We start from the raw sequence: 26,509 nt of genomic DNA, 5'->3' as shown, positions 1-26,509 counted from the left end.
TCAGTACCACAAGAAGTTTGGCACTTATTTCTATTTCATCTTTTTTAACAGTCCTGTTAAAATGCCCATCATTTTTCTGTTGAGGCTGTTTTCTTACTTCTAAAAATTCTTGTTCCTGCAGTACTGAATTTTCCCAACGTTCTGATTTACATTCTATAGACAGACTCTTTTTTTCTGAAGCAGCTAGGACTGTGTGTTGACAGAGATAGCATTGTGGTCTGCAACTACCACCAGTACAACTGGAAAGAAAAAAATCTGCTTATGAAATAATAGTTAAATATAAGGTGTTGCTTCTGGAAGAATATGAATGCTGTGAGTTGGAATTACCAGATTCTTGCACTTAAAACAACAGAGGTGTTAAAGAGCAGCTGACCACTGATGATAGTAGACTGGCTGTGATAAAGAAAATACATTTGGGCTTTCTAAATTTTGTCTGAATGTAAAGATGACTTTTTTTTGGAAAAAAATCTAAAGAAGTGATTGTAGTGATCTGCTGCTGTTTTCAGAATAGGTCAGTATTATAAATGTTTAGAGGAACAGCTAAAACCCACTGGATTCAGAACACCAAAAATAATATTGTGCATTCCATCTGAGTTCCCCATATGTAACAGGCAGAACTACACATCAAAAAACTCCTGCCTGATGCTTCTTGTTTTCACAGACCAACCCATCACAACATTGCTTGTCACGATGCTTGTTGAACAAATACATATTGAGCCTCATCTCAGGCTGAAAGCCAGATCACAGAATTCCTCCTTCAACCCTTCCAATAACCAATGATGTGACGTCTTTTTTTAGTGTAATGTATTCTGGTTCACAAAGAGCCTCAAGGAACAATTACAGCTGGAATAATATTAGGGGTAAAAACAGTGATTTTAGATCATGAGACATTCCACAAAAAGCTTGATTAAATACTGCCCCAACTGAAAATAATATCCACACTCCTGAAAGATAGAGGAAAGCGGGAAGATTCTGCAACACCTCTGTGATAATGAATACATTCCAAATCAATATATTTTTTAAACCTGTATGCAAATGAATATGAACACAGAGCCTACTTAAGTGACCTTTCATGTCAATGCACATTCTAATTCATTATAAACCCATCTACTACTCCTCTACAAAAATATGTCATCTATATAATGTTCTAGTCTCACAAGCTATTCCCACTTCCTTCTGAAACTAATTATGGCTTTCTATTACTATACAGTACCGAGGGACATGATGACGGGGCAGAGTTTAATTTCAGCTCCCTACTGAAAAAAAGGTGAGTAAAAATCCATAGACTTAGAGAAAAAATGCTTCTTTTGAACAACTCTGAAATACCAGAACTGGAATAAGTGAAGGTTTCATGAACTCAGAATCCTTGACGTTTTCCTAAAGCAGCTCTAAATGGAAAAAGCATGACAGGTAATTACGGCTACTTCCTGAAATACACAACATTTGCTGCATTTCTGCTAGGTTTATACAGGAGGAAAAAATTTTTTAAAAAAATCTTTCTCAAGAAAAGGCCAGGACTCATATAATTACATGTATCCAGCAGCTCTTTTCATGGGGGCAATGGGGGGAATTAAAATATCTATTTATAATGCTGCCTTATTAGGAATCAGAGAGGGGGAGGACAAGCTTTTTTATTAGATATCTAAATGTTACTATTACACAGTTCAACTATATATTATCTACCATACAGATAGTCTATGTTGCATAAATATGACAAATATTTTTTATCTTCCAGTTGTAATTCTTATTTCTTTCTGTTACTTTTACTTTCACTTTTTTTGCTGTAATTTCTTCTATAATTCTTATCTTTCCTTGATCTATCTGTTTCCATAACCTGTTTCCCTATGCTCTTCTCTTTTTACCAAACTCTTAATCTGAATGTTTTGGATTCCACTGTTGCCAACAGAGAGTAAGCCTTCTATTTAATTGTATTATAAATGCATGGGTCAGACTGAATAGAAGAACTATTTCATTTCGAATAGTGCATGCATCTTTGTCTTCTTTACATGTAGAACATGACAAAAATTGCATAGTGTGAAAGAAAAATATTGACTGCTAATTTCTGAGACAGAAGATCTTTTGAACAGTTTTAAAGTTAAAGTTAAGACAATTTGGTACAATCAATGTATTTCTCTGAATGTTCTTTGGCTTTTACCATCACTTTCTTTCATATAACCAGATCTAAAATTTCCTTGAATTTCCAGATTTTCTCAATAACCTGCTGCTTTTTATTCCTGTTGTCATAGTGTTTAGAATAAGAAAAAACATTTGCATAATATTGTTGCCTAGCAAATAGGTGATGAAGTTTTGCTTGCTTCTTTCTGTTCACTGACCCTGGCCACTCACTCTGTCTTTCCAGCACCTGAATCTACTATAAAAAACTTGTGACTTAAATTCATGTTTTGCTAATCTAAACTTTCTTAGTTCAAATTTTCACAATCAACTACTTGGATGAGTGTTGTTGTGAATCTGTGTTCAGTCTCTGCTCAGGTGGTGGTATCACTATTTATAAAAAATTGTTTTATCCTCATGAAGGGTACAGAATCATGCAGATATATGAAGTAACTTTCTACAGAAGGTACTAAAGCCACAAAAGCCTCAGGTTAACTCACCCAAACTTCAGCGGGGCAGACCAAGGCCACATGCTGCACAAACCCCTGTGTTACACTTTATGCAGGGCATCTGTCAATAGGTGAATCCTGGCTTTGCAGTACCAACAAAAGCAGAACACTTCAGGGGGACAGACAGATGAGACAGAAAAGACACCTATCAAACTTTCTGTATCTGACATTGATATCTAAGTTTCTTGTTTCAGCATGAATCCGATTTGTTTTAAACAGAGTCTAGTTTCCATAGAAGATGTAAGGCATAAAGCAATTGCTTATCTTATTTAAGAACAGAAATTCACTTCTCCTAGTTGTTTTTCATAGCCACTTCAGAAGTAATTAGTGGACCCTTCAGGCTTTGCACCCCTCAGGTTGAAGACCACTTATATTAATGAGAACAAATAGGCATAAAATCTCATAATGGAATTAAAGAATTCTTCATTAAAATAGAGCAGAAAAAGGGATCTCATGCTGGGGAACTCTCAAGAGCTATGCAGATTCAAACAGAATCTAGAATTATTCTTTAAACATTTCTGCTTTATTACACCATTTTACAAGAGTTCCTCGATTCACAGGTAATGATCATTATATAATAAATAGCTTCACTATAATAAAGAGCTTCATTTAACACTGTATCTCCTATCACTGTAATTTAATTAACTGGTGTTGACATACAGATGTCATGGGCCAAGGAGAGGTCATTGGGAAGAGGAAGGGAACAGCTGTCACAGGACTATTAAATGGGATAGTGAGCAAAGACCTTGAAGGAGGTGACAGCTGACGGGGTCCAATCAGTTGACAGTAACTGGATAGGAAGGAACCATTTCTGGGATGTACAAAACTATTTTTAACCCCTCCACATATGTTTAAAACATATCAGCTTTATATTCCATTTACAGCAGGTTCACTGAACTGCATCTTGATGCCTTCAAGTGCATAGCTAACCTATGAGGTGATCTCTGTGAATAAGGATCCCCAGCATCAGAGAGAAGAGCAGAGGAGTGGGAGAAACCTCATGAGTCCAAGTGCTCTATTACTTTTCATACTGCTTAGTTCCTGTTGGTAGTGGAGGAGCACAGCTTCTCTGTTCAAACTCTGTGTCCTTCTGCGATCAAAGAGAATGTTTTAACAAATGCAAAAGAGTGGAAAGGAGTACTGGGATGGGAAAAACTTTGCTCAAGGGCAAACATATTTTTCTCTTTTCATTTCCAGAACTCAGTTAAACAGCAATTACAGTCTCTAGCTTACAGTCCCATTTTGCATGAAACTCAAAAGTCTTTTCTTTTATTTAAAAAAAAATAATTAGTATTTCCAAGGAAGAGACTATATTCTTTCTTATATTCAAATTTCTGATATTGCACACACCACAACAGTACTACCAAATGAAACAGTGGGCTGACACTGAGTAATGGAAAAACTAAAGCAAAAACTAGGGAAGTCTTCTCAATAGTGAGAGTTATCAGACTGTGGAACTTTAAAACTAGAAGATTTTTCTCATTATGTACTTAAAAATAACTCACACAAAACATTTTTGAAATCTCCATGAATAGTCCTACCTGTAAATTTTCAGATAGAGAGAGTGTATATACAGACAAGCCTATAAGTAGACAGATAGACTGAGAAACTACCAATATTTATGTAATGTCTTAAGGAAGAGATAGATAGATAGATAGATAGATAGATAAATTTACATGTATTTAGAAATATTTGAAAGTCACTCCCTGATATGATCAGGGCAACAAGTCCAAGAACTGCTTATGTTAAAAAGATCTTGATCTATGTGGCAAATCTGTTCAGTTTTCTTGTCTCGTGCTAATCAAAACTAAAAACTGTTTGCAGCAACCTCAAACTAAATGATAGGTATATAGAAGAGGAACCCTGGTAAAAATTGTGGGTGATGTTGATGCAGTGTTATGGCAAAGTAAATATCCAGTGTGCTGCTCTTATCATAGGCACTCCAAACTTCAGCTCCTATCAATTCAGTGAGTGCTAGTGAGGGCTTTGGGCTCAGCGAATGCTAAACCACTTTGAAGATATGAGATATTGCATACCATATTTCAGCTCAGTCTCACTAAGCTGAAATCCTCTCCTCTTGCTTCCTTTCTGATCAAGAGCTTCAAGGTGCTGGAAATTCCAAGCTTGAGCTGCAGCACTTTAATAAACACAGTGCTCCCATTACAAGCAAGCTTTTTCTTGGCAATAAAAGGAGTACCAGAAATGTTTGGTTATATCTGCTGTCTGGACTGACTACAGTGGTACTGTTAAGCAGTAATATTTCTCACAGATTTAATTGGACTGTTATTGTCCTGCAAAAAATGGAAATACACCCCATAACATTCCAATTTTCTCTGCATCACCTGCTGCATATCATGTCCTCTTTTGGGGGCTGAACATGACTTCATCATAAGGGTGTGTTCTGCTGCACTGGAATCTGCTTGGTCCTGGTGAAAATCAGAAACAACAGCCACAGGAAGTTTTTTCTCCTAAGAATTTTTTAGTAAAATGTTACTTCTTCCATCATTTCTCCATTTACCAAAATGCAAACTATGACAGGCAAAACCGCCCTGATAACAAGGCAAAGTAGAGTTATTTGTTTCCTTGGAAGGTGATCAGCCATAAGTAGGAATAAACAGAAGTGCTTGCACTTATCATATAAATCCCACAGTGGAACTGTACAAAGCGTGGGAGTGAGTTTGATCTCACTATGGATTAGTGTTTCCCTTAAGCCCATTTCAGAGCTTTTGCATGAATTCCTTCATCTCCCTGCTACTGAAGCACAGGCATGTTCTGCTAAGGGTGAAGATGACATTCATGGTTCTTTTGTACTAACACCTGATGCCCTTTTTCTTGCCCATTGGGATGCTGCATGCTTTTCCAAATGATTCTCTGCGTTGTTCTGGAGTACAGCAGCTTCCTGCGCCCTTCAAACCGGTAAGGTTACGCCAATTTCTTATTCTATTTATGATCTTTTGAACAAAAAATATGATGGCAGATAAAAAAGAATGCCTCTCCCAAAGCCAGACAGCCAAATTTCCCCTTAGTTCTACTAAACCAAATATTAATTCTTCCATAATCAATAGTTCTTTGGTTAAAATATAAAATAAGTAGTTCATTGTAAATACTGTCTTGTTTGCCACTACTCACCAGACTTTTTATGTTTTATAGATTACTACAGACAATATGTGACTCTTTTTAGTGAAAATAAAAAATGTCCTGAGTAGAAAAGGATATTTTTCTTATTTACATAAACCAAGTGCCTTTTTTCTAAGGTTGTTGCCAGCATATGAATTCAGTTCCTTGCTTTGCCATGTTCCATGTTTTGTGCATTGACCACGACAAGAAAATAAGTTTCCTTATGTTTCTATTATCTACCATTAAAGGAAGTTAAAATGTATTCGTTTTGGTTGTTAGAAATAAACCCTTCAGGATAGAATTCAATTTTAATCATTATATATAAAAATAAAATTAAAACTAGTGACCAGGTTTATTTCATTATTTTACATAATAATAAAATAAAAAATCAGACTGACAAATTATTTTTTTAAGAAATGGCTTAATCAAGGCAAGATGTCAACCCTATAGATTTTTTTAAATACTCTCATAGTAGCACTCAGACACTCTAATCCCTTTCTGCAGGGGTGAAGGAAAATCTGAATCACAGTCTGATGTTGATGTCTGGGATATCCTGAGGAAAGCTCCTCCTACGGAATACGAGAAAATTGCTTTCCAGTATGGTATCACAGATTTGCGTGGGATGCTGAAACGCCTCAAACGCATAAAGAAGGAAGAGAAAAAAAGCACAGGTTGGTGAGATGCATTTCTTCCAAATATAGTGTTTGTATCTTCTTTACAGCAGCAAGATACAAGATCATGAGAAACAGTAATTTCCTGTTCCAGTTATTACCCAGCCTTTACATATGAAATACTGATTACCAAAGATTGCAGCTATGCCCAATACTCTGACATTTCTTGCTCTGAAACTCTGGATATACTGAACACACTCACTTTATCAGTTCCACAAGCTTGGCCCCTTGTGTTTCCCTGAACATAAAACAGCATCCCCTACTTGCCCCCACCCCAACTAGTCAGTATATCAGGCAACAGTGATATATTTAAAGAACCTAATTTTCATTGGTATGATACATTTGGAATTCTTGAGCCTTTTCTAGTCCTTTGAAGTATTAATTGCCTAATTACAGCTGAGTTTTTAAAAAGTCTGGAACAGAGAAGGCAAACAGCCATTCATCAGTACTGAGAAGACCAAGTATAATTTTCCTGAATGGGCAGATATAATTATTTAGGATGCGTTGAAGTACACATTCACATCTTATTTAGAATATTCTACTTTGCTTATTTTGGTTTGTAACACATGCTTGTCCATCCTACTTTAAGGAAAAATGGCATAAAATGAAGAACAGACAGAAAGGGTAAAAATTCAAACAGCGATGCTGAAATTGGGGAATGTTTAAGATGAGGGTAAACAAGATGAAAGGGAATAAAGATTTGTTTCATGACCCAGAATGAAAAAAAAATTTATAAAAATGATAAGGGTTTTTTTAATCATTCTTCATCATAGCATTCCTGAAGAAACTGGATCCAGCTTACCAAGTAGACAAGGGGCAAAAGATTAAATTAATGGTTGAAGTTGCCAATCCAGATGCTGATGTGAAATGGCTGAAGAATGGACAGGAGATCCAAGTCAGCGGCAGGTAAACTAGAAATACAAGAAATCAAAAAAGGAATGAGCTACGGCTTGGACAAAATGAGAAAACTAGCTTTTCTCAGGAAGAAAGGAATAAATAAGGAGAAATAGGAGCTGAGAGAATCTATGTAGCACTATGGCTCAGGGTCTGTTTGCTGTTGTCATAACTTTTTCTTTTTTCTTCCCTCTGCTCTATATACCTACATGTGGGACTGGATGCTTCCATCTACCAACTTAGCAAGTAAGTCCTGAGATTATATTCTGCTCTTTATGTCCATATCCAGAGTTTAACTGTACTTTCTCTGATCTAGGATGTACTGCAGCATAACCTGTTTGTAAAACAAATTTCCAGCGATTTTGTGCTGAAGCCATTTTTAATGGTAGTCATGGTAGGTCTTAGAACAGCATCCAACACCTTTCATCTCACACCTGGAGGAAGATTCCCCATAATTTCCTATGCTAGTTTTTCAAACACTGCTGCTGTTCACTGCACCAGGACAGGCCTATTGGGCTTGGGTCCTTACAAATCTTGCCACTATGTCAGAAAAAGAGTAGGAATCCTCTTCTCTTCCAGGTAGGAGAAGACAGTGGCTGGGTTCAGAAGGGGTTTTCCCTGATAATTACATTTAGATTCTCTTTTCAGATATATTTTTGAGGCTGTGGGGAATAAGAGAATACTGACCATAAACCACTGCTCTCTGGCCGACGATGCAGCCTACGAATGCGTGGTAGGGGATGAGAAGAGCTTCACAGAATTATTTGTAAAAGGTGAGCAATGGTAGCAAAAGGAAAGAGATCTCCCCTAACATTTAGCATTAAATTACTGTCATCCTCTCTACTCTCAGATTTATCTTACAGGAAAGGAAATTCTTAAATATATTAACAGATTCTGAGAACTATTGAAGTACATATTTTTCTTACTGTTAAATTGAGGAAAATTTTGCCTAACGGCAATCAGGAAAGCAACACAGTGATATTATCATTAATTCTCATTTGGAAAGTTATTTACATCTCAACAATGGGGCTAAAAACTTACTTTAAAATTTTGATTCCACACAAGATAAACATGTGCCCCAAGATCTACAAGCAATTCAATTAGCGCAGAAAAGTAATGCCTCCTGTTTTAGAGATTTAGAATATATATGAAAACTGTTTAATCCTATATTTTTATTCCAATTCATGAAAAATGTCATTTGAAAATTCTGACAAGGTGATCTAGCATAGTAATTTTTAAGTTCTAAGACAGAGATCATCACCATTTATTTGTCCAGGAACTCTTTCTGTGAAGTAGAGTGTGGTGAAATCTACCTCTGGTCTCCATCCTTTCAGAATACTGTTTTAATAAAATTCTCTTTGTTTCCAGAACCTCCAATCCTGATCATTCACCCACTGGAGGACCAGATGGTGATGGTTGGAGAGAGAGTGGAGTTTGAGTGCGAAGTGTCTGAGGAAGGAGCTACTGTGAAATGGTAAGGGAATAGAAGAAAAACCCAAAGCAAATCAAAACAACATGAAACCATTTTCCTCCATGGAACATACCAGGAGGCGTGGAATAAAATGGGAGAACACATCCTACGTGATTGTTTTCACAAAAAGATTGTCCCTCCTCCTATATGTCAAACATTGAGGAGGAATTGAAAAGCAAAAATGACACAAAAAAACAGATTAAGTATAGATATTTTATAATGTCTCTAGAATTTCTTGCTCAGTGTTTACACTTCAATAATGTCTAAGTATTGCCCAAAATAATCAGATCCGTATTGTGATGAGTTTGCTGTCCTTTCTGAAATCTTCTGGTCGTCTCAACTGCAGTTTGAGGTGTTTGGATTTTTAAAGTATTTTTTCTTAGGTAAAATGTTAGTGTCTGTTGAGACACAGAGGGAACACATCTGCTGTGGTGATCCTGCAAAGCTGGTCATTATGCTTATGCAGTGCAATGGATTAAGATGACATGGTTAAACCATGGAGCCTGTTTCCTTGGGCATTCCAGCTGAGCAGAAGCTGCAAGGTGCATGCTGCTCGGGCAGGCATGACAAGCAGGGCTCATATGCCATGTCTCACTCACACTATTCTCACTTCATTTCTCTACCAGATGAAATTCCCTTGTGCTTGTTAACAGCTTCAGGCACATGGTTATCAAGCATTCCCACAATGCCCATTACATTCCTGGAAAGTGCCAACTAATGATCTGCTGTCCCAAAGGAAGGAACTGAGAATTTAAATGGAGTCCAAGAGTTAGTACAGGGTGTGCGTTACACTATTAAAGCCACAAGCACAGGGAGACACATTCTATTGTTCAGGAACTGCCTGCAGATGCCTGGTCACAAGAGATGGGGACAAGCAGATCTGTCCCTCTCAGAACACAGTGCAGCTGCCACACTTTGATCCTGTGCCTTTGAACAACTCCCATATATCTCACAGAGCTGTTATCTGTGGGATGGGCATTTGATGTGACAAGGGCAAGCCAGCAGCTGTCTCAGTCTGAAATGCAGCAAGTGGTCAGAGAAACTCATCAAATCATGCCAATGGAAAACTGAGCAGTTAGACATTCACACTGTATTTTACTGGTTTTGTTATGTGAGACTCTGTCAATGCTCTTTGGCAACGAAAGGGAAGATTTTGGCCAGCGGAGAGAAGTGTCCAGGGAAAACTTGAAACACTGTGGAGAAAGATCTCCAGTTTAATGGCTCATTAGGGAAACATTCACCAGTTTAAGCCAAGTAACAGGTGCTAACTCAGAGCACCTGTTATATCTCTTACACTCTTCAAACACAGGATACAAAACCACAAGCACATGAGCAGTCAATTACGTGATATGCACAAGACAGACATAAGGGTGAGGCATGGCCATCAGACCAGGGCTCAGAAAATTCATTATGTGGGTCTCTTCAGAGCAATCAAAAACCAATGTTCTCTTGACCACCAAGAAAGGTTTCACATTATTACAACTCTTGCAGTACATGTTTTTTCTAAACTTCAGATGATCTTGGAATGAGATAATTATTGAAGAAAAAGATGTAATAAAATACATAGTTTTGATCTCATTTTTCCATCTCTGAATGCTGATGTACCATCTTATCAGCTCCAAATCAAAACAAACCATGGTAATGTATATTTATAGAAATAAATCTGTGTGTCCCAATTATCACATAGTACCTACATAAATGACATGTCAGAAGACATTAACCAATTAATCCTTAAAATCCAAACAGGAAATAGGAAAGCATTTCCAGACAAAGCGGCATTGAATGGTAAAATTGAAAATAGATATCTGATCTTGCAGATGTTCAGGACTTGGAAAGACTAAACTATGACTTACTCACCTATTACTGCACTAGTTCTGCTTCAAATGTGAGGCTGGACCATCGTCCCGTGGTGTTCTGTAACACTTTTAAATCTGTATAATGCTTCACTTACACTTTAATAGCTAGATATCAGATTCTTCTACTTTGTAGTTCCAGCTGCCAAAGAAAGGCCTGTAATATTACCTTAAAGAGGTTTTCTGCTTTTCATAGCAGCAGTGTATTATTTTAAGCCAAATGATATCTGGGAGTTCTTTTTCAAGGTTTACAGTCTCGATTTGTCACTATATCCCTCTGCAAACTCTCTATTCATCCACAGAATCAGCAATTGCTAGTCAGTAAAACAAATACAAGTTAAAGATAGCATTCCCTTCCTAGGGATTTAAGGCACTAATCATTACAAAAAGACCATTTTCATTATTTAGTCAAGATTTCAAGAGAACTCTTTCTTACCAATGGGTAAATATAACATTCAGGTATTTTTCATGAGCCATGTATCAAAATAGACCACAGAAAAATAAATTTTAAAGTTCAGCTCTGAAAGTCTAGCCGCAGCATATGTACTTAGCTTTGCATTTAGTGGCAGCAGCATGCTGAACTTTGGGATTACAGTCCATTTTCACTAATTCAGCAAAGGTTTCTGTACTGTATTGTAGCACTTATTCCAGAACTAACTTGGGTGAAGCACAACACCAGCCTTAGGAGATCATCTTACATGTTGTCTCAGACTCTTGTCTGAAGAGGAATGAAGAGGAAAGAAAAAGAAACATTATCTTGACAATAATACTAAGTGCTATGTTTCAAGTGGTTGTTAAAGGCATCTTTTGCTTCCTCCCATAACTAGCACTGTTCTGTGACCTGCAAGGGAGGCCAGTCCTTCACTAAACCAACTCCAAGTCCCAGTGAGCTCTGCTGTAGCAAACAGCTATGAGGAAGTAACCTGTAGGTATTCTGAAATGCAGTGGCATCAGGAACGTCTAAGTCACAAGCTGTAGGATCCTTGTCTCTGCTCAAAGCTTTGATCTTGTGATTTACTTGAGCAGACTTTGACAGAGGTAAAAGGTTTTCTTACATACATCTACTTATTAGAGCTATAGTATTTTAATGGGTGCCAAGTAGCATTTCAATTTGCTATTCTGTTAAGCTCATCTGTTAAGCTGAATAGTCACTGAGACACTGGTCGCAAATAAGTTACAAATAAGTCACAAACAAGGGAAATTACAAAAAAGTAAAAATAATTTTTTCCTCTATCAAAAACACACATATTTTCTATTTTTTTTTCCATGCAACTAACTATCCAAGAGAAAATTTTTCATTTACAAACTGCAGCTGTATTCAAGTTACATAATAGAAATATATTCAAGTAATTATGAAAAATGTAATGCTACATTTAGTAGCATTAGTAAATTGAAGAAATTAAAAGTATTTTCTTGTAGCCTGTTTACATTATTTAGGATTAGGAACAGGAAACCCTTAAAACACCTTACATATTTTTGTATGACCTTGATTAAACAGCGTGAGTCCTCCCTGCTCATTTCCCTTCACGACGACTGGAAATTACAATAATTAAATTTCCTCCTGGGCTGGATGGTGAGGCTTAATTTAGTAAAGTCTCAAGTATACTCTGGCATCCTTGAATAGAAAGAGCTACAAAATCCAAAATCCAAAATACACATTCATTTGAATCCATCCTAAAATTTTCTCCTTTTGCCAATGCCCACAAATCATGGATTTATAATAATTATATTTCACATCGGGAAAATTAAGACTTAAGTAATATCCCATCAAGTCTCATTTACTTTATGGCTCCTTTTAAGACAGTAAATTCCTTGCTGGGAATTTCAACTCCTTTTCTTCTACAGCATTTAACATACTTTCATGTTTATCTATAGCATATAAATAGAAAAAAATCAAATTGTGGTGAATTCTCTTGAACCAGAAGTCAAATACTTGGGGAAAATTAATGGTCAAGATAGAGGCATTCTGGTTCCACTAACATTTGTGCAACAATCCCTTTTTGCTAGCTTGAAATGCCACAAAGATTGGATTCACCTTGTGTCTTCCAGTCCCTAGTAACATTGAGCTGACCCTTAGTCTCCTCTTTTAACCATAACAAAAATGATTCAACACTATCTGGTATTTCAGGGAAAAGGATGGAATTGAATTGACACGAGAAGAAACATTTAAATATCGATTCAAGAAAGATGGGAAAAAGCAGTATCTTATTATTAATGAGTCAACCAAGGAAGATAGTGGACACTACACCGTGAAGACCAATGGTGGGGTATCAGTGGCTGAACTGATTGTGCAAGGTAGGCACAGGGAATATCCCAGAACTAGAGAAGTTGAAAAATGAGAACAGGCTGAAGGTAACCTTCTCCAGATAGTGCAGAGTGGCAGCCTAATCCTCCTGTCAGGGAAAAAGATGATGCAATAAGGGGCAGAGGGTTTGATAATAAAGGCTTCAAGGAGAACTCAGACCTGTGCGCCGGATATAACAGATACTCTGATAACAACAGGTGCTTAGCTATCAGTCCTGTTAAAACCCTGCATGCTGCGGATTTCCCTTCATATTTCCTCCTTCCATAGACAGCTTGCTCAGCCCTTGCCTTTTCTACTCAGTAAATCCACATCATCTACTTAGAGAGCTATTCTGATTTTTGATGTGTGTATTGCTTATTCTCACAATATCAGAGAAAAAGCTGGAAGTTTATCAGAGCATTGCAGACCTGACAGTGAAGGCACGTGACCAGGCAGTCTTCAAGTGTGAAGTTTCTGATGAAAACGTGAAAGGAATCTGGCTGAAAAACGGAAAGGAGGTGATCCCAGACGAAAGGATAAAGATCTCCCATATTGGCAGGTCAGTCTTGTTTCAGAAAGCAGGTACAGGCTCAGGTATTGCAGTGCAATCCATAAGAATTGTTATCTCAGGGGATAAGAATGTAAAGCATTTGTCCTGGCCCCAGCTAAAAAATAAGAAGTTTTAAAGCTTTCCATATGCAACCAACATTTAGTGACAGACTTGTTTTGGTATGTGTGCATCTTTCCGAGTCAGTGCATTTTATAAGTATGTTTCAATGGTACATCAGCAAAAATCTTAGTTTGCATTAGGATTACATGGTGGCTTGGTATTCAAACAATCTAGAAAATACATTGTTGATAACTTTAAAGCTAACAGCAGTGTTTAGATAGTACATGCGAGTAAACACTACAGAAAAATTAGCTTTTATATTAACATATACAGTTGTGTAATTCCATGCTCAAATTTCCTAGCAGTTTAGCTACTGATGGAAATGGAGACCAAGGAGATTCAGCATTAAATACTAGATGAAGCCTTTCCTGATACTCTTTTCTGTACTCTATTTTGGACTTAAAATAATGCAGGGATGGAGAATCGCTTTTTAGTTTGTTTAGTCAGAGTTAGTGTTTCACAATTGGGATAAATGAAACCAATCAGCAGCATTAAAATTGCCCTTGTAATGGTAAAGGACTGGACTAGAGCAAGAAAATTGCTTCCTCTCTTCAAACAATCTACCTTGACAAAAAAAATCTGTTCATAGACAATGCTGAAAGCAGAGCAGTCTACAACACTGGTGGTTGTTGACTTGTGTCATGGCAAGGGAAGAAGAAATGATAATTTCTGTTAGTATCTCATAGCCTGCACCTTCTCTCTCGAAGTAGCCCTGTTTCTCCTGGGGAGAAAGGTAAGGGAGGAGTGGAATATAATTGTTCATGTTCCCAGAATCCATAAGCTAACTATTGAGGACGTAACGCCAGAGGACGAGGCTGATTATTCCTTCATTCCACAAGGATTTGCTTACAACCTATCTGCCAAACTTCAGTTTTTGGGTAAGTTCTCATGGAATGTGTAATGGGAATAAAATGGTGACATTAATCATGGTTATACCAGGAAAGAGAAGCCGATCTCTTTTGTGATACCTCAGTGTAGGTACATTGCTTATCCCTGTTATTTTTCATTACTATTATCACATTGGTTTACAGAGCCTGTGTTTTAATTTATTGCATAAATCTGTTGACTAATACATCTTACAAAGTTCAATCAGCTTTAAAATTACTTTGTGGGTGCAGATGCTATGTCAATTGTGTTTTCTGACCTATTTCTCCTTCCCTGTCTCCTCTTTTCCCCCGACAGAGGTTAAGATAGATTTTGTACCAAGAGAAGGTAAGAACACCAGTCATTATTTATCTTCAAGTAAGAATGTTTTCAATAGCAAAGTCAGCAGTATATTTTTTTCATTTTTAATTTAATGCATGATTTTTTTTTTTTTTTTCATTTTTTTTCCATTTGTATTAATCAAACTGTGTTTAAAACTTATTTTATCTGCCTTTACTATAGAACCCCCTAAAATCCACCTTGACTGTCTGGGCCAATCCCCTGACACTATTGTTGTGGTAGCTGGGAACAAACTGAGACTGGATGTTCCTGTATCAGGAGATCCAACACCCACAGTCATCTGGCAGAAAGTAAACAAGGTAATGTACAACTTGACATGGTGCTTGAGACAAGTCACAACAGCAAATTTATTTTTCCTTCTCAAATATTACTTTGGTTTATAGTTATTTACAAGTATTTCCATCTTCCTTTCAATTGTATGTTTTTTAAACCTCAAGAAAAAAAAAAACCAAATATCTGTGCTGCAGCTTCTTGGGACATAGCTGGTTTTGTGATTCATCCTGAACTGTTCCTTTTTATGAACTGTTCCCTGTTTATTTAGTCCAAAAGAAGGGGCTGACTATATATGAGTAGACATATGTACATGCAGCTAGAAGGACATCATACACATTAATTCTCTTCCTACCTCAGAGAAAAAGAAATAAATTATGAGTCATTCCCATCACCTTCACCTGATAGAACGAACATTTTCTGGAGGTGACAGCTTCTTTTTTAATCTTTATCAAAAATTCTACAATTTGTGAAGAAGTGCCATTTTAGCAGATTAGTGGCATAAAACTGAATTTCATATAAAAAAAATAGAGGAACCTTGCTGTTTACTGTATCAAAGCAATTACAAAACATCAGAGAAAGAATTTAGAAGCTAGACTTAAAATGTTAAATGAGCTTCCTTTCTGGATATCTCAAAATATCCCCACCCCTCACCATCTGTGGGCTTTTGAGCTATAACTAGCACAAAACAGAAATATTTTGCATAACATTCTACAGGATCATTACACTTCCATAAGCATAGATACAGAAAAAATATTTCCAATTATGTTAATTCTCCCAATCTCCTATTTCTTCATGATTATGCCACATTCTTATTCAGGTTAGCATATCTAATAGCGCTCATAATGTTTTCTGCAATGCAGAATTATATGGAAACGAATTTTTAAAAAGCCAAGAAACTGACTCTTCCATATAGAAGCTTCTCTGATAAAATGATGATTGAGTATCAGACAACCTCTATACAGTGTCTAAACATATGAGGAAAAGCAGCCAGACTTCACTGAAGGTTGTGTAAAATATACTTTCAAATGAAATTGTAAACAAAGAGTAGCACAGCCTCAAAAGATGTTGTTTGATGAGTGTTACAGACCTGACCATATTTCTGAGTGTTAAAATATTTACATCAATTTACTATCCCTTTGTTACAGAGAGAAGTAATCCTTGCTTTCGTACTTAACACATCTAGAGTAACTAACTAGTACCAGAGGACACAGACAGGTTCACAACCAGTCACAACAATACTGCAGGAATGGCATGTTTCTTCCTTTGCTAAGCTGCAAATCTGAGTTTGCTGACTTATCCTTCCCTTAATTCACAACATTCTGACTTTTTTTTTTTTTTTTTTTTTTTTCTGCTTTTTACTTTGGTTTTGGTAGATTTCCTTCCCAGGTCTGCTTGCTGCCTCACTTAGCTTTTCTCACACCTCCATATTCAACCCCCCCTAACAAACTCTTCTCTGTCTTGCAGAAACAGTTTTACTGCTCTGCTCAGCCTTAGCTGACTTTCTGTGGTTTCTTTGCTTATCTAGAGAAACGACCTAGTTCGGAACATTGATGATTCCACGACTCCCTCAGAAAACAGCAGTGATTTAAATACTGATAATAAGGTAAGTTCCTTATTACATATGCAATCACACAAGTGTTCTTAGTGCTTTCCAGATAAAAGGTCATACTTAAAAGGAAATAAAATTTAAGTCAGTAGATATTAAACATGGTGACTCGAACAGCACATCAGGCCCACTATCCTGCCTCACAGTGGTAATTACCAGACATTGCTGGGCACAGGAGATGTGGGGAGCAATTTTAGAGTAAGAAGCTGATTGTTGATTAATTTCTAATCAACACCACACGGTGGCTGGGTTACAAGGAACCAAAGCAGTTATTTGAAAACTCTTTTAGATTTATTTGTGGGGGGTTTTCTCCCTTAGTAACCTGTAAGCTTCAATAATATAATAACTAGGACAAAATCTTATAGGACGCATGGAAAGATGACAATGGATCAAGAGAGTGGACGGACTCTAAGGCAGTGAAACAAGACTCACTCTGCAGCAACTCTCACTTTTCACATAAATTATTTCTTTCTTGATAGAGTAAAAAATATTTTACATTTATTATACAACAATAATCCATTCTCAGGGTTAGGATCCTGCTGCACTAATCACTGTTTGGATATGTATTCTTTCTAATTGTTCCTGTTCTAAATCTAAATATACATAGGTACAAAGGAAGAAAGGAGCAGATTACATACAACTAAATTGTGGTCATTTTGTTTAGATTTTAGCATGAAGTACAAAGTTTCCCCATATGACATTATTCAGTGGCAAAAATCACACTGATGCCATTAACAGTTACAAGAACCTTATTTTAATTTATACAGTAACTGTTATCCCTGAAATTTCTGGAAGTACTTACTAACTTCCTTGACACATAGCTGGGTTTGGGTAACTAGTGGTGAATCTCAACAACCTGCAGATTTTCAGAACAAATTTTCCCAAATGTTATTTATGTAAGCCAACCAGTCTATATTTTTTCTCTTCTACATACAAATAGAAATTGAAAAATTTTACTTTTTCTTTTTAGCTTTTCAATAATTACTGTAATATTCAGTGATTTGTAGTTTTTCACCAGCTTATAGACAGACTCATCAGGCTGTCCCTGGCACAACTTGCAATGGTTTTATCTGTCCTTTTCACTGCCCACAGCTCCTGTTTGAATCTGAAGGCAGAGTCCGTGTGGAGATGCATGAAGACCATTGTGTTTTCATCATTGAAGGAGCAGAAAAAGAGGATGAGGGAGTTTACAGAGTTATACTTAAGAATCCAGTTGGAGAAGATAAGGCTGATATTACAGTCAAAGTTATTGGTAAGTGAAGGAAAGAAACAACCAGAGCACGAAAGAATCTTAAGTCTGCTGAAACTCACCCTTCTCTAAAAGCCTCTCCAATACAAGTTTTGACTTTAGGTTTAGAAAAATGGGAAAGGATCATAAAGAGAGGAACATTATCAATCAGAAATTTGGCAGAATTATTTTTTCAGAGGTGAAAAGTTAAAAGAACAACTCCCAGTAGTAATCGATGTATTTCCCGTTTCAGGTGATTCTATCATTTTATGGATGACATTCCATTCTGAAGTACATGCTTCATGCTTGTCAGAGATAAGAAAAGTTTCTAGTCATTTTGTCATGGGTTATGTTTTTAAGCAGAGATTACTTCATTCTATAAGCAGTAAATGGTTAATGGAATAAAAAAACATAACATATCTCATAGAAGATGAACTGATTGACAGACTCTTCAATGAGTCACAAAAGACCTGGGAGGGATATGATTTTGAGGCAGTAAGTTTTATAATTTTTTCATATTTAATTTGCTGATACCCTGGCACACATAACAAAAGGAAAAATTATAAGCAAATCAGAAATTATAAAAGAAAATTACTTTCACCTACAGTATAAAAATGTAGAATTGCTTGGTAAATACTAAGTTTTCTTCCATCTTTTATAAATAATAAATCAGGATATTTACTATGAATATCTCCAAAGTGACATAATATGTGAGACATGCAGTTGTATTTTATAAAATTTATTCTAGAGAAAATAGGAAACCCTGGAGCAAGCCTCAATTTACAGAGCAGAATCACCTTACATTTTTGCAAAAACTTTATTATGTCTGGGGAAAAAAAGGGAGCTGAATAATCAATGGTATTTAAAGGAAACCAACCTAACAAAGAAGCATCAAAGAGCAGGATTCCCTTTAGACTAAGTTAATATATTCTGGTTGCACCTACTGTTGATGACACAGCTGTATCACAGAGTCACATTATAAATTTAGTTGGAAAAAAATTCTGATCTCATCAAGTGCAACCCCACCATGTCAACTAGATCAGGCACTGACTGCCACATCTAGTTTTCACATAAACACCTCCAGGGATGGTGACCCCCTGGGAGGCCCATTCCAAAATCAAATCACCCTTTCTGTGAAGAATTTCTTCCTAATGTCTAGCCTCAACCTCCCCTGGTGTGACTTCAGCCTGTGTCCCTCATCCTGTCACTGGTTGCCTGCAAGAAGAGGCCAAAACCCACCTTGCTACACCCTCCTTTTAGACAGTTGTAGAGAGCAATAAGGTCACCCCGAGCCTCATTTTATCCAGGCTAAACAATCCAAGCTCCTTCAGCCACTCCTCATAGGGATTGTGCAACAGACACATCATTGCCCTTCTCTGGATGTGCTCCAGCACCTCAGTGTCCTTCCTGTAGTGAGGGGCCCAAAACTGGACACAGCACTTGAGGTGTGGCCTCGCCAGTGCTGAGTACAAAGAGACAATCACTGCCCTGCTCCTGGTGGCCACACTATTGCTGATACAGGCCAGGATGCCATTGGCCTTCTTGACCACCTGGACACACACTGGATCATGTTCAGCTGCACTCCCAGGTCCTTTTCCACTGGACCACTTTCCAGACACTCTTACTGCATCCTGTAGGTCTGAAGGAGGATATTGTGGCCAAAGTGCAGCACCCAGCACTTGATCTTGTTGAACTTTATGCCATTGGCCTTAGCCCATGATCCAGCCTGTCCTGGTCCCTCAGCAGAGCCCTCCAAATCAACACTCTGACCCAACTTGGTACCATCTATGAATTTGCTAATGATAGATTCAATACCCTCATGCAGATCATCAATAAAGATATTAAACAGGACTGGGCCAAACATTGATTCCTGGGGGACACCAGTACATCATACCACACAGGAAAAAAAGTGTTTAAAGTATTTAATTTACTTGCATAAAAAATTTGAAATAATAACAACTCTTGTTCATTCTCACACTTTCTTCAGATGTTCCTGACCCTCCAGAAGCTCCCACAATCAGCAACATTGGAGAAGATTACTGTACTGTGCAGTGGCAACCCCCTAAATACGACGGTGGGCAACCAATACTTGGTAAGAGTCCAAAAACACGAACTCCCCCGCAGCTTTGCATATATTTTTTGCTGCTCCTTTGAAAGGGCACAGAAGGTTTCTCTGTTTAGACATAAGGAAGGCTGACCCTCAGACAGGAGGTGCTCTGATGCACCGAACCTTCACACCGACCGAGGTTCCGCCCTTCTAATTTTGAGGAGAGAGTGCCCCCTGCCTGTGCCATTTGAGTCAGAGAAGTATTTCAGCAAACTGAAGCACGGAAAGATGATATGAAAAATAGCTAACTATTCTCATTCAAGACTGAACTTTTAAGTCAGTATACAGCGTTTGTTCTTATCTAAGAATATCAAAACAGATCTGTGGCCACCTCAGTCATCAACTCCAGATATCTGCAATCTCAGGCACTCATGCAATACATGTTTTATAGTGGGAAACTATTTCATAATTCTACTTCACATAAAACAATGGGTCATAAAACAGTTTCAATCCTTTTAGTAACCTTAAAATCTGTACTTAAAACTAGCGTGCAAAGTTAGCATGAGATGCAGGAAATAAGCAGGCACAATCAAGATTATAAAAAATAATGCAGTCTTGACCAATTTTAGAGGGAAAAATTCCTCTGGAGTCCATATCTAGCAATTTGTTTAATAAAGATCTCTGGACCTTGAGTTTCTTTGGAAAAAAAAAAATACATTGAAAGCTATTTGGATTCCCATGGGGATGCCAGAACTATAAGTGTCTAAAATTCTTTTAATCTCCTGAACAGAATCTGGAAGAGAGGAGTTTGTATTTGCTTTTGAATGCTTGGATTTTGTTCATTTCCACAAGATCTATCTCATTTAAATCCAGAATTTATCTGGGCAGGAATAGGCAAGGTACTGCTGAGCCAGTGCTTTGTGGTTTCATCTATTCTGACAGGAAGTGAGCAAGAAGTCAGTAATTTAAAATATTATGTGCAAAGATATTTATCAGTAGTTGTGCCACTACCACAGGCAACCCCCACGTCACTGACTACACAAAGCCTGTGATTTTGAGTTGTTGGGTCTTCAGGACGTATATTTTGAAAAGTTCTTTACCTTGTTTTCACTGTCAAAAGAAGGATTTTGTCAATGTTCCAGTAATGACCCTTTGCACTGCCTGAGGAGGTTTCTTCAGTTAGCACAGGGCTGCACTACTAGTAGAGCTCCAACAAAACACCTGCTGCAGGGGGAGAGGGAAAGCTCCAATAAAACATCTGCAGCAGGGGGAGAGGAAAAGCCAAGATATAGCACTACCCATTCAAACAGAGCTTTAAAAGTAAGTTAAAAAGGCAGAGGGGTAAAGGCATATTCATTCTTATCTATCTTCATATTGTTACAGATGGCATTGTAGGCAGTCAGATACAGTCTTTATTAGCTATATCCAACAGATATAAAAAGCAAATTCACACCCCATCTTTACTTCACCTTTCCTGGGGTTTTGTATGCTTTTTGTATTACTAAAACAGTACCTTTAACTCTCACACGTTTGGTACATTTGGGGAAATAATCTGCTTTACCAAATGTTACCAATACAACCAGTATTGTCATTTTACCTCCTTTCTGCCTGGTTTTTGGGGTTCTTTTTAATTGCAAACATCTTTATTTTGACACTTAGGAGCTTAACGCTGCTTTTCTATAACAGCAAAAAAACCCAGAAAGTGAGCTGATGAAACTTCTCTCGGTCTCATAGACCCTGGTGAACAGAGAAAAAACAGGAACACAACAAAGGAACCATAGGTTCTTTGCTTACAGCATTTAATTCTGAAAGCTACTGAAAAAAAAAAAAAAAAGCATGCCAAGAGTATGTCTTTATGCATTTAAAGTGATGATACAACCTGTCAGCTCAAAGATACATCCACTGTTCTTTTCCTAGGACATTCTGTAGACTCCCATGCTCTTCTTGCATTTCAGCATTGACAGGAAAGGCTGCATGTGTCTGTGCCTACAGCATGCCAGCAAATCAAATGTGCCTGTCATTCTCCTCATCCCTGGAGACACCTTAAGTGTGACTCATACTTCCCAGGTATACCAAAGGGACTTTTGCAAGTTTGATAGCCATGACCTTGGTGAACAGCAGGGACTGAACCACTCCCCTCAATTATGTAAGTCCTTGCTGTGGACTTACTCTGTTGCAGCTGACCTCTGTTACAGACATCTGTACAAAGCTCTGCAGTCTATGGGCAGGAACACATCCATACAATACACTCAAATACATGGCATGTGTACATGACTGCTGAGTGTATTTATTGATTATTTATTCTGTAATTAAAAGATGAATGGCTTTCACAGCAAAGTTTGTTTAAAAGAAGCCTACATGGATCATATCCAGTCATATAATCTAACACAGAGAAGCAGCAGAAATTTAATATAGCTAAATGGAAAGAAACAGTTCAGTAGTCCTTTGTAGCAGGTCAACTGGAAAATATCTGACATGTATGTTTCCAATGTGATATACAACCATCCTCCATATTAAGCATCAGGAATCACATATTCCATTCCCAGTTTTGGGAAATGAGAAGTTTATCTTTTATACTGATAATCCAGCCTCACTTAGTCATTCTGGAAAACAGCACGGTAGTGTTGGCAAGGCTATGGATGTTCTGGGTGGAGAAGTGCTAAGCATGGATTCCAGGGATACAGATGGCACCTTAAGCTGTACTACAGATTTGCTCTGCACTGTACCTGGCTCTCTTTGTTCTCTGTTATTATACAGGCTCACTTTACTTCCCAAGGAAATCAGGGCAATAAAAATGGTCAGTGGCCGTATCTCACTCACTGTAGGGCTGAAGCAAGCTGAGATCTGCATTGTCTGGGAAGCGTTCTGCATTTCCACCACTTTGCAAAGAACACAGAAATCTAGAATCAGTTCTTTGATAAAATAATAATAATTTAAAAAGGATTTGCCAAACTGTTCATTCAATTAATTCTTTGTGGAGGATTTAGGCTGTTAGTCAAGATTAGTGAATTGAAGCAGAATAGAAGAAAGAAATTAATTTTTTAATGCTATACCACATCTTAGACCTTTCAAGGAAATTTCGCCTTGCTTAAAAGGACTTTTTTTTTCCTGCATGTGAGATAACAATTTCCAGTTCTTTTACATCATAACAGTTATCCTTTCCAGGCTATATTTTAGAGAGAAAGAAGAAGAAGAGCTATCGATGGATGAGACTGAATTTTGACCTTTTAAAAGAGCTCACCTATGAAGCCAAGCGGATGATTGAAGGAGTAGTTTATGAGATGCGGATTTACGCTGTGAATTCTATTGGCATGTCCCGGCCCAGCCCTGCCTCACAACCCTTCATGCCAATTGGTGAGTTTGGAAACTCCATGGTATTTCCAGGATAAAATCAAGAGAGGACAATTTTGAGTTCTTCTCTTCAACCGCTCTTACAGCTAAAAAGAATGTGTAAGCAAAGAGGCTATCAACCATCTCTATAGTCTATATTTAATCAACCTTTTCCTTTGTAATGCTCCTCTTCTCTATCTCTCATTCCTCTTCCTGAAGAGCACAGAGGTTCCAGTTTCATGAAATTGCTGATCAATTTTTAGTTGTTATAATTAGAAGTGTGAGAGTCAAGCTAGATCTGGAAAGGAGGAGAACTAATTGACAGAGATTTCCCTGCCCCTCTCAGCTTCTCCCATTCCCTCATGGGTGCAAATATCACAGTATCCCAGCCAGTGCTCCCTTAATCCTGACCCTCTCCACAGCTAAAAGGATAGATGATTAAGAAAATATTTGAGGAATGATTTTCTATAAATAATCCTTTCCCAACACAGCAGCACAGTGTCTACTGCAGTTCCCTGAGCAAGGAGCAAACTAAAGGAGTCCTCAGGAAGCCTGCCTGCTAAGACTTTTAGGGAGAAGACCCACAAAAATACAAATAGCTGGAGACTAAAATGACTAGAGTTTCTAACCCTACAAATAACAGCGAAGGGGGACAGCCTGCTGACAGAGATAATGTAAAAGCAGATGATGCAGTGGAGGAGTCAGAAGGGAAGGCTGAACTGCAAGAAGGGTCTCTTAATTCTGGATTTCAAACACACAACGGCTGGTCTGCAACAAAAGAGGTCAAACAAGAACCATCAAGTGGAGCTACTGAAAAAAAAGGTCCAAAGTTTTCATAGGCAGAGTTTTACTTGATTAAGGATAGAGTTCACACTTACTTCTTCAGAGAAGAGGTTTGGGGTTTTGATCGTGTACTGTGTGGTTGTGTATGCTCCCAATTGCATTTGCGTCCTGTGTGCTGTCCTTGCTACCATGTGAATATGAAAATTTTTGACAGTTATAGAAATGAAATTAGATTACATTTTTGTTTGGTTTTCTTTTACAAAAACTGTAGGGACTAAGACTGATTTCATTTAGTTCCACAGTTTGTGAGCCTGCATTTAACTTACCTTGCAAAATCTGTTATGTATATTCAGAAGACGTTCAGTTTATAATACGCATATACACAGATTATGCCAAACATACCTTTTGTTAACACGATTGCTCTTATGGTATGTATACTAAATTTTATGGTCCTGCACCCTAAGTGTTATTTTGAAAAAAAAAATTTTCTGTTTGTTTTTGGGTATCAATTATTTCACAGTAACATGTGTAGTTTGGATCCTCTAGTAAGGGCTTTTCTTGATTATTTTTAAGTTAGTAGATAATAGTCATGCTGCAGAAGACTGAAGTGGTCTTTCTGAACTGTGGGTTTATAAAAAGCCATGACACACCTATTCTGAAGAGATATGAAAAAAACTGTATCTAAATCAAAATTTTTCATCCCCAAAATATTTTTCTCAAGTATGTCTCTCATAAATGCACAAATCAGAAGTAGTGTTTCTGTAAACATGTAGTCATAACTTTTGTCCAGTTACAATCAGGGTGTAAGTACAGAATACAAAAGGTACATATTTTCATTCCTAGACTTCTCTGCAGACTTATGAAAACAATTTGACCCCCTACTACAAATCTTTTTTCAGTGGCTTTTCTCATAAGCGAGCATCTGTGAATAGGAACTACTATCTTAAACTCTTGTTCCCCTTCCTATTAGAGGAATCTTACGTGTGCTTTTATTAAATTATGTATTAGGTGTTGCACTTTACAACTGAGCTTCAGGTAGATTTTTTTTTTATTAATATAGACAGTGGTACATAAATCAGTGGTTAATCACTCTTTGTATAACCTTTGAATTCTCATAGTTGTATTGCTATTTCTCAGAATCTACTTGTCTATATTTCCTTACAGCTCCTCCAAGTGAACCAACCCACTTTACAGTGGAAGATGTTTCTGACAACACTGTTTCCTTGAAGTGGAGGCCCCCTGAGAGGATTGGAGCTGGAGGATTAGATGGTTACATGTTGGAATACTGCAAAGATGGATGTAAGTAAGCACGAGTACTAGGCAGCAGCAACAGAGCATTTAAAAATGCTACAATTGCAATTACTTCACCTCAATACACCACCAACAACCTAACCATGTCCAGCATGATCAAATTTTAACTCTAATCTATGTCTACCATCCTTGACAACCATCACCATACTCACTAAGATGCGACTGTAAAACCATGGAATTCATATCCATAATGTCATCTTCACAATCATCATAAGCTTTAATACACATAAGTAATACAAAAAAATCATTGCTGTTCTATAGTCACTACTATACTTCTGTATCATTCATTAATTGTATATTCCTTAAAACAAATAAAATAACATGACTGTGACATCAGTCAAACTTTGAAGTAACCATTACCTTACCTCATTTAATACTTATACTGGTAATAAAGATGTAACAGCACCATATCTACAAATTTCAATGTTTTGTGACAGTACAACGTAATACTTATGTCATAAAAGTCAAACAACAAATTTAATATTGACATTTTCCCTGACACTAGGCTCAATTACCAAATAATCTAAACTAGGGGGTTCACAGGGCATAATTTATAGTCTTTAATGAGACATCATTATAGAATTACCAGAATCTCTATGTCATTGTCATAGCAGAATGATTTTATCAGTCTTATATCTGTGCTTTAAAATAAGGAAGCACTAAGAATTCTGTTCTACTGTGTCAATTGAGAATTAAACAATAGATTCCAGCAGTTATGTGCTCTATTATTGTTTCGAGCATATGTGGCTCTCACTGATTTGCTTGGACAGCCACAGACGGTATACTTACTCCAAAAAAAAAATTTAATTTAAGGCTTCATTTTCTTGCTAAAGCTACTTCTAAAATTCTCCTCCTTCCCATGTAGTAAAAATAAATGTCAAGAAGTCCCACAGTTCTATGCTCTATAAAACAAAATGCCAAAGGAACTACCCTTATCCTTAGCTATTTTGACTAACAAAGTGTAGAGATTGCTTAACCCCATGTGTAAACACATTTCCTTGACCCAAAGTTCTTCTTCCAACTTATTTTATTCCCTTTTAAGTGTGGTGTTGTAACTTGAATTCATTTTATCCTAATAAAAATTCACTTTCAATCGCACACAAGGCACCAGTTTGGAAAAATACTG

The 26,509-nt window shown here is 37.2% G+C and overlaps 1 protein-coding gene across 1 annotated transcript in view; it reads left to right on the top strand.

The window, feature by feature from the left end:
• MYBPC3 (myosin binding protein C3) overlaps positions 1 to 26,509 on the top strand; it is a gene marked incomplete at both ends in the record, with an annotated part of 57,461 nt that overhangs the window by 16,001 nt on the left and 14,951 nt on the right. Inside the window, 16 exons of the mRNA XM_083862616.1 lie at positions 1,211 to 1,267; positions 5,514 to 5,537; positions 6,243 to 6,409; positions 7,183 to 7,315; positions 7,952 to 8,076; positions 8,672 to 8,777; positions 12,756 to 12,922; positions 13,305 to 13,470; positions 14,353 to 14,459; positions 14,764 to 14,793; positions 14,968 to 15,104; positions 16,604 to 16,681; positions 17,777 to 17,936; positions 19,900 to 20,004; positions 23,125 to 23,313; positions 25,237 to 25,371. Of these exons, the coding sequence (XP_083718742.1) occupies positions 1,211 to 1,267; positions 5,514 to 5,537; positions 6,243 to 6,409; positions 7,183 to 7,315; positions 7,952 to 8,076; positions 8,672 to 8,777; positions 12,756 to 12,922; positions 13,305 to 13,470; positions 14,353 to 14,459; positions 14,764 to 14,793; positions 14,968 to 15,104; positions 16,604 to 16,681; positions 17,777 to 17,936; positions 19,900 to 20,004; positions 23,125 to 23,313; positions 25,237 to 25,371 (1,886 nt within the window). The remainder of the gene's footprint in view (positions 1 to 1,210; positions 1,268 to 5,513; positions 5,538 to 6,242; positions 6,410 to 7,182; positions 7,316 to 7,951; positions 8,077 to 8,671; positions 8,778 to 12,755; positions 12,923 to 13,304; positions 13,471 to 14,352; positions 14,460 to 14,763; positions 14,794 to 14,967; positions 15,105 to 16,603; positions 16,682 to 17,776; positions 17,937 to 19,899; positions 20,005 to 23,124; positions 23,314 to 25,236; positions 25,372 to 26,509) is intronic.

The sequence above is a fragment of the Zosterops lateralis genome, assembly GCF_965231275.1.
Source record: "Zosterops lateralis genome assembly, chromosome: 6".
NCBI classification, from domain to species: Eukaryota; Metazoa; Chordata; class Aves; order Passeriformes; family Zosteropidae; genus Zosterops; species Zosterops lateralis.
Note: the sequence above shows the minus strand (reverse complement) of the source record. Positions and strands in the feature narration are given on the sequence as shown.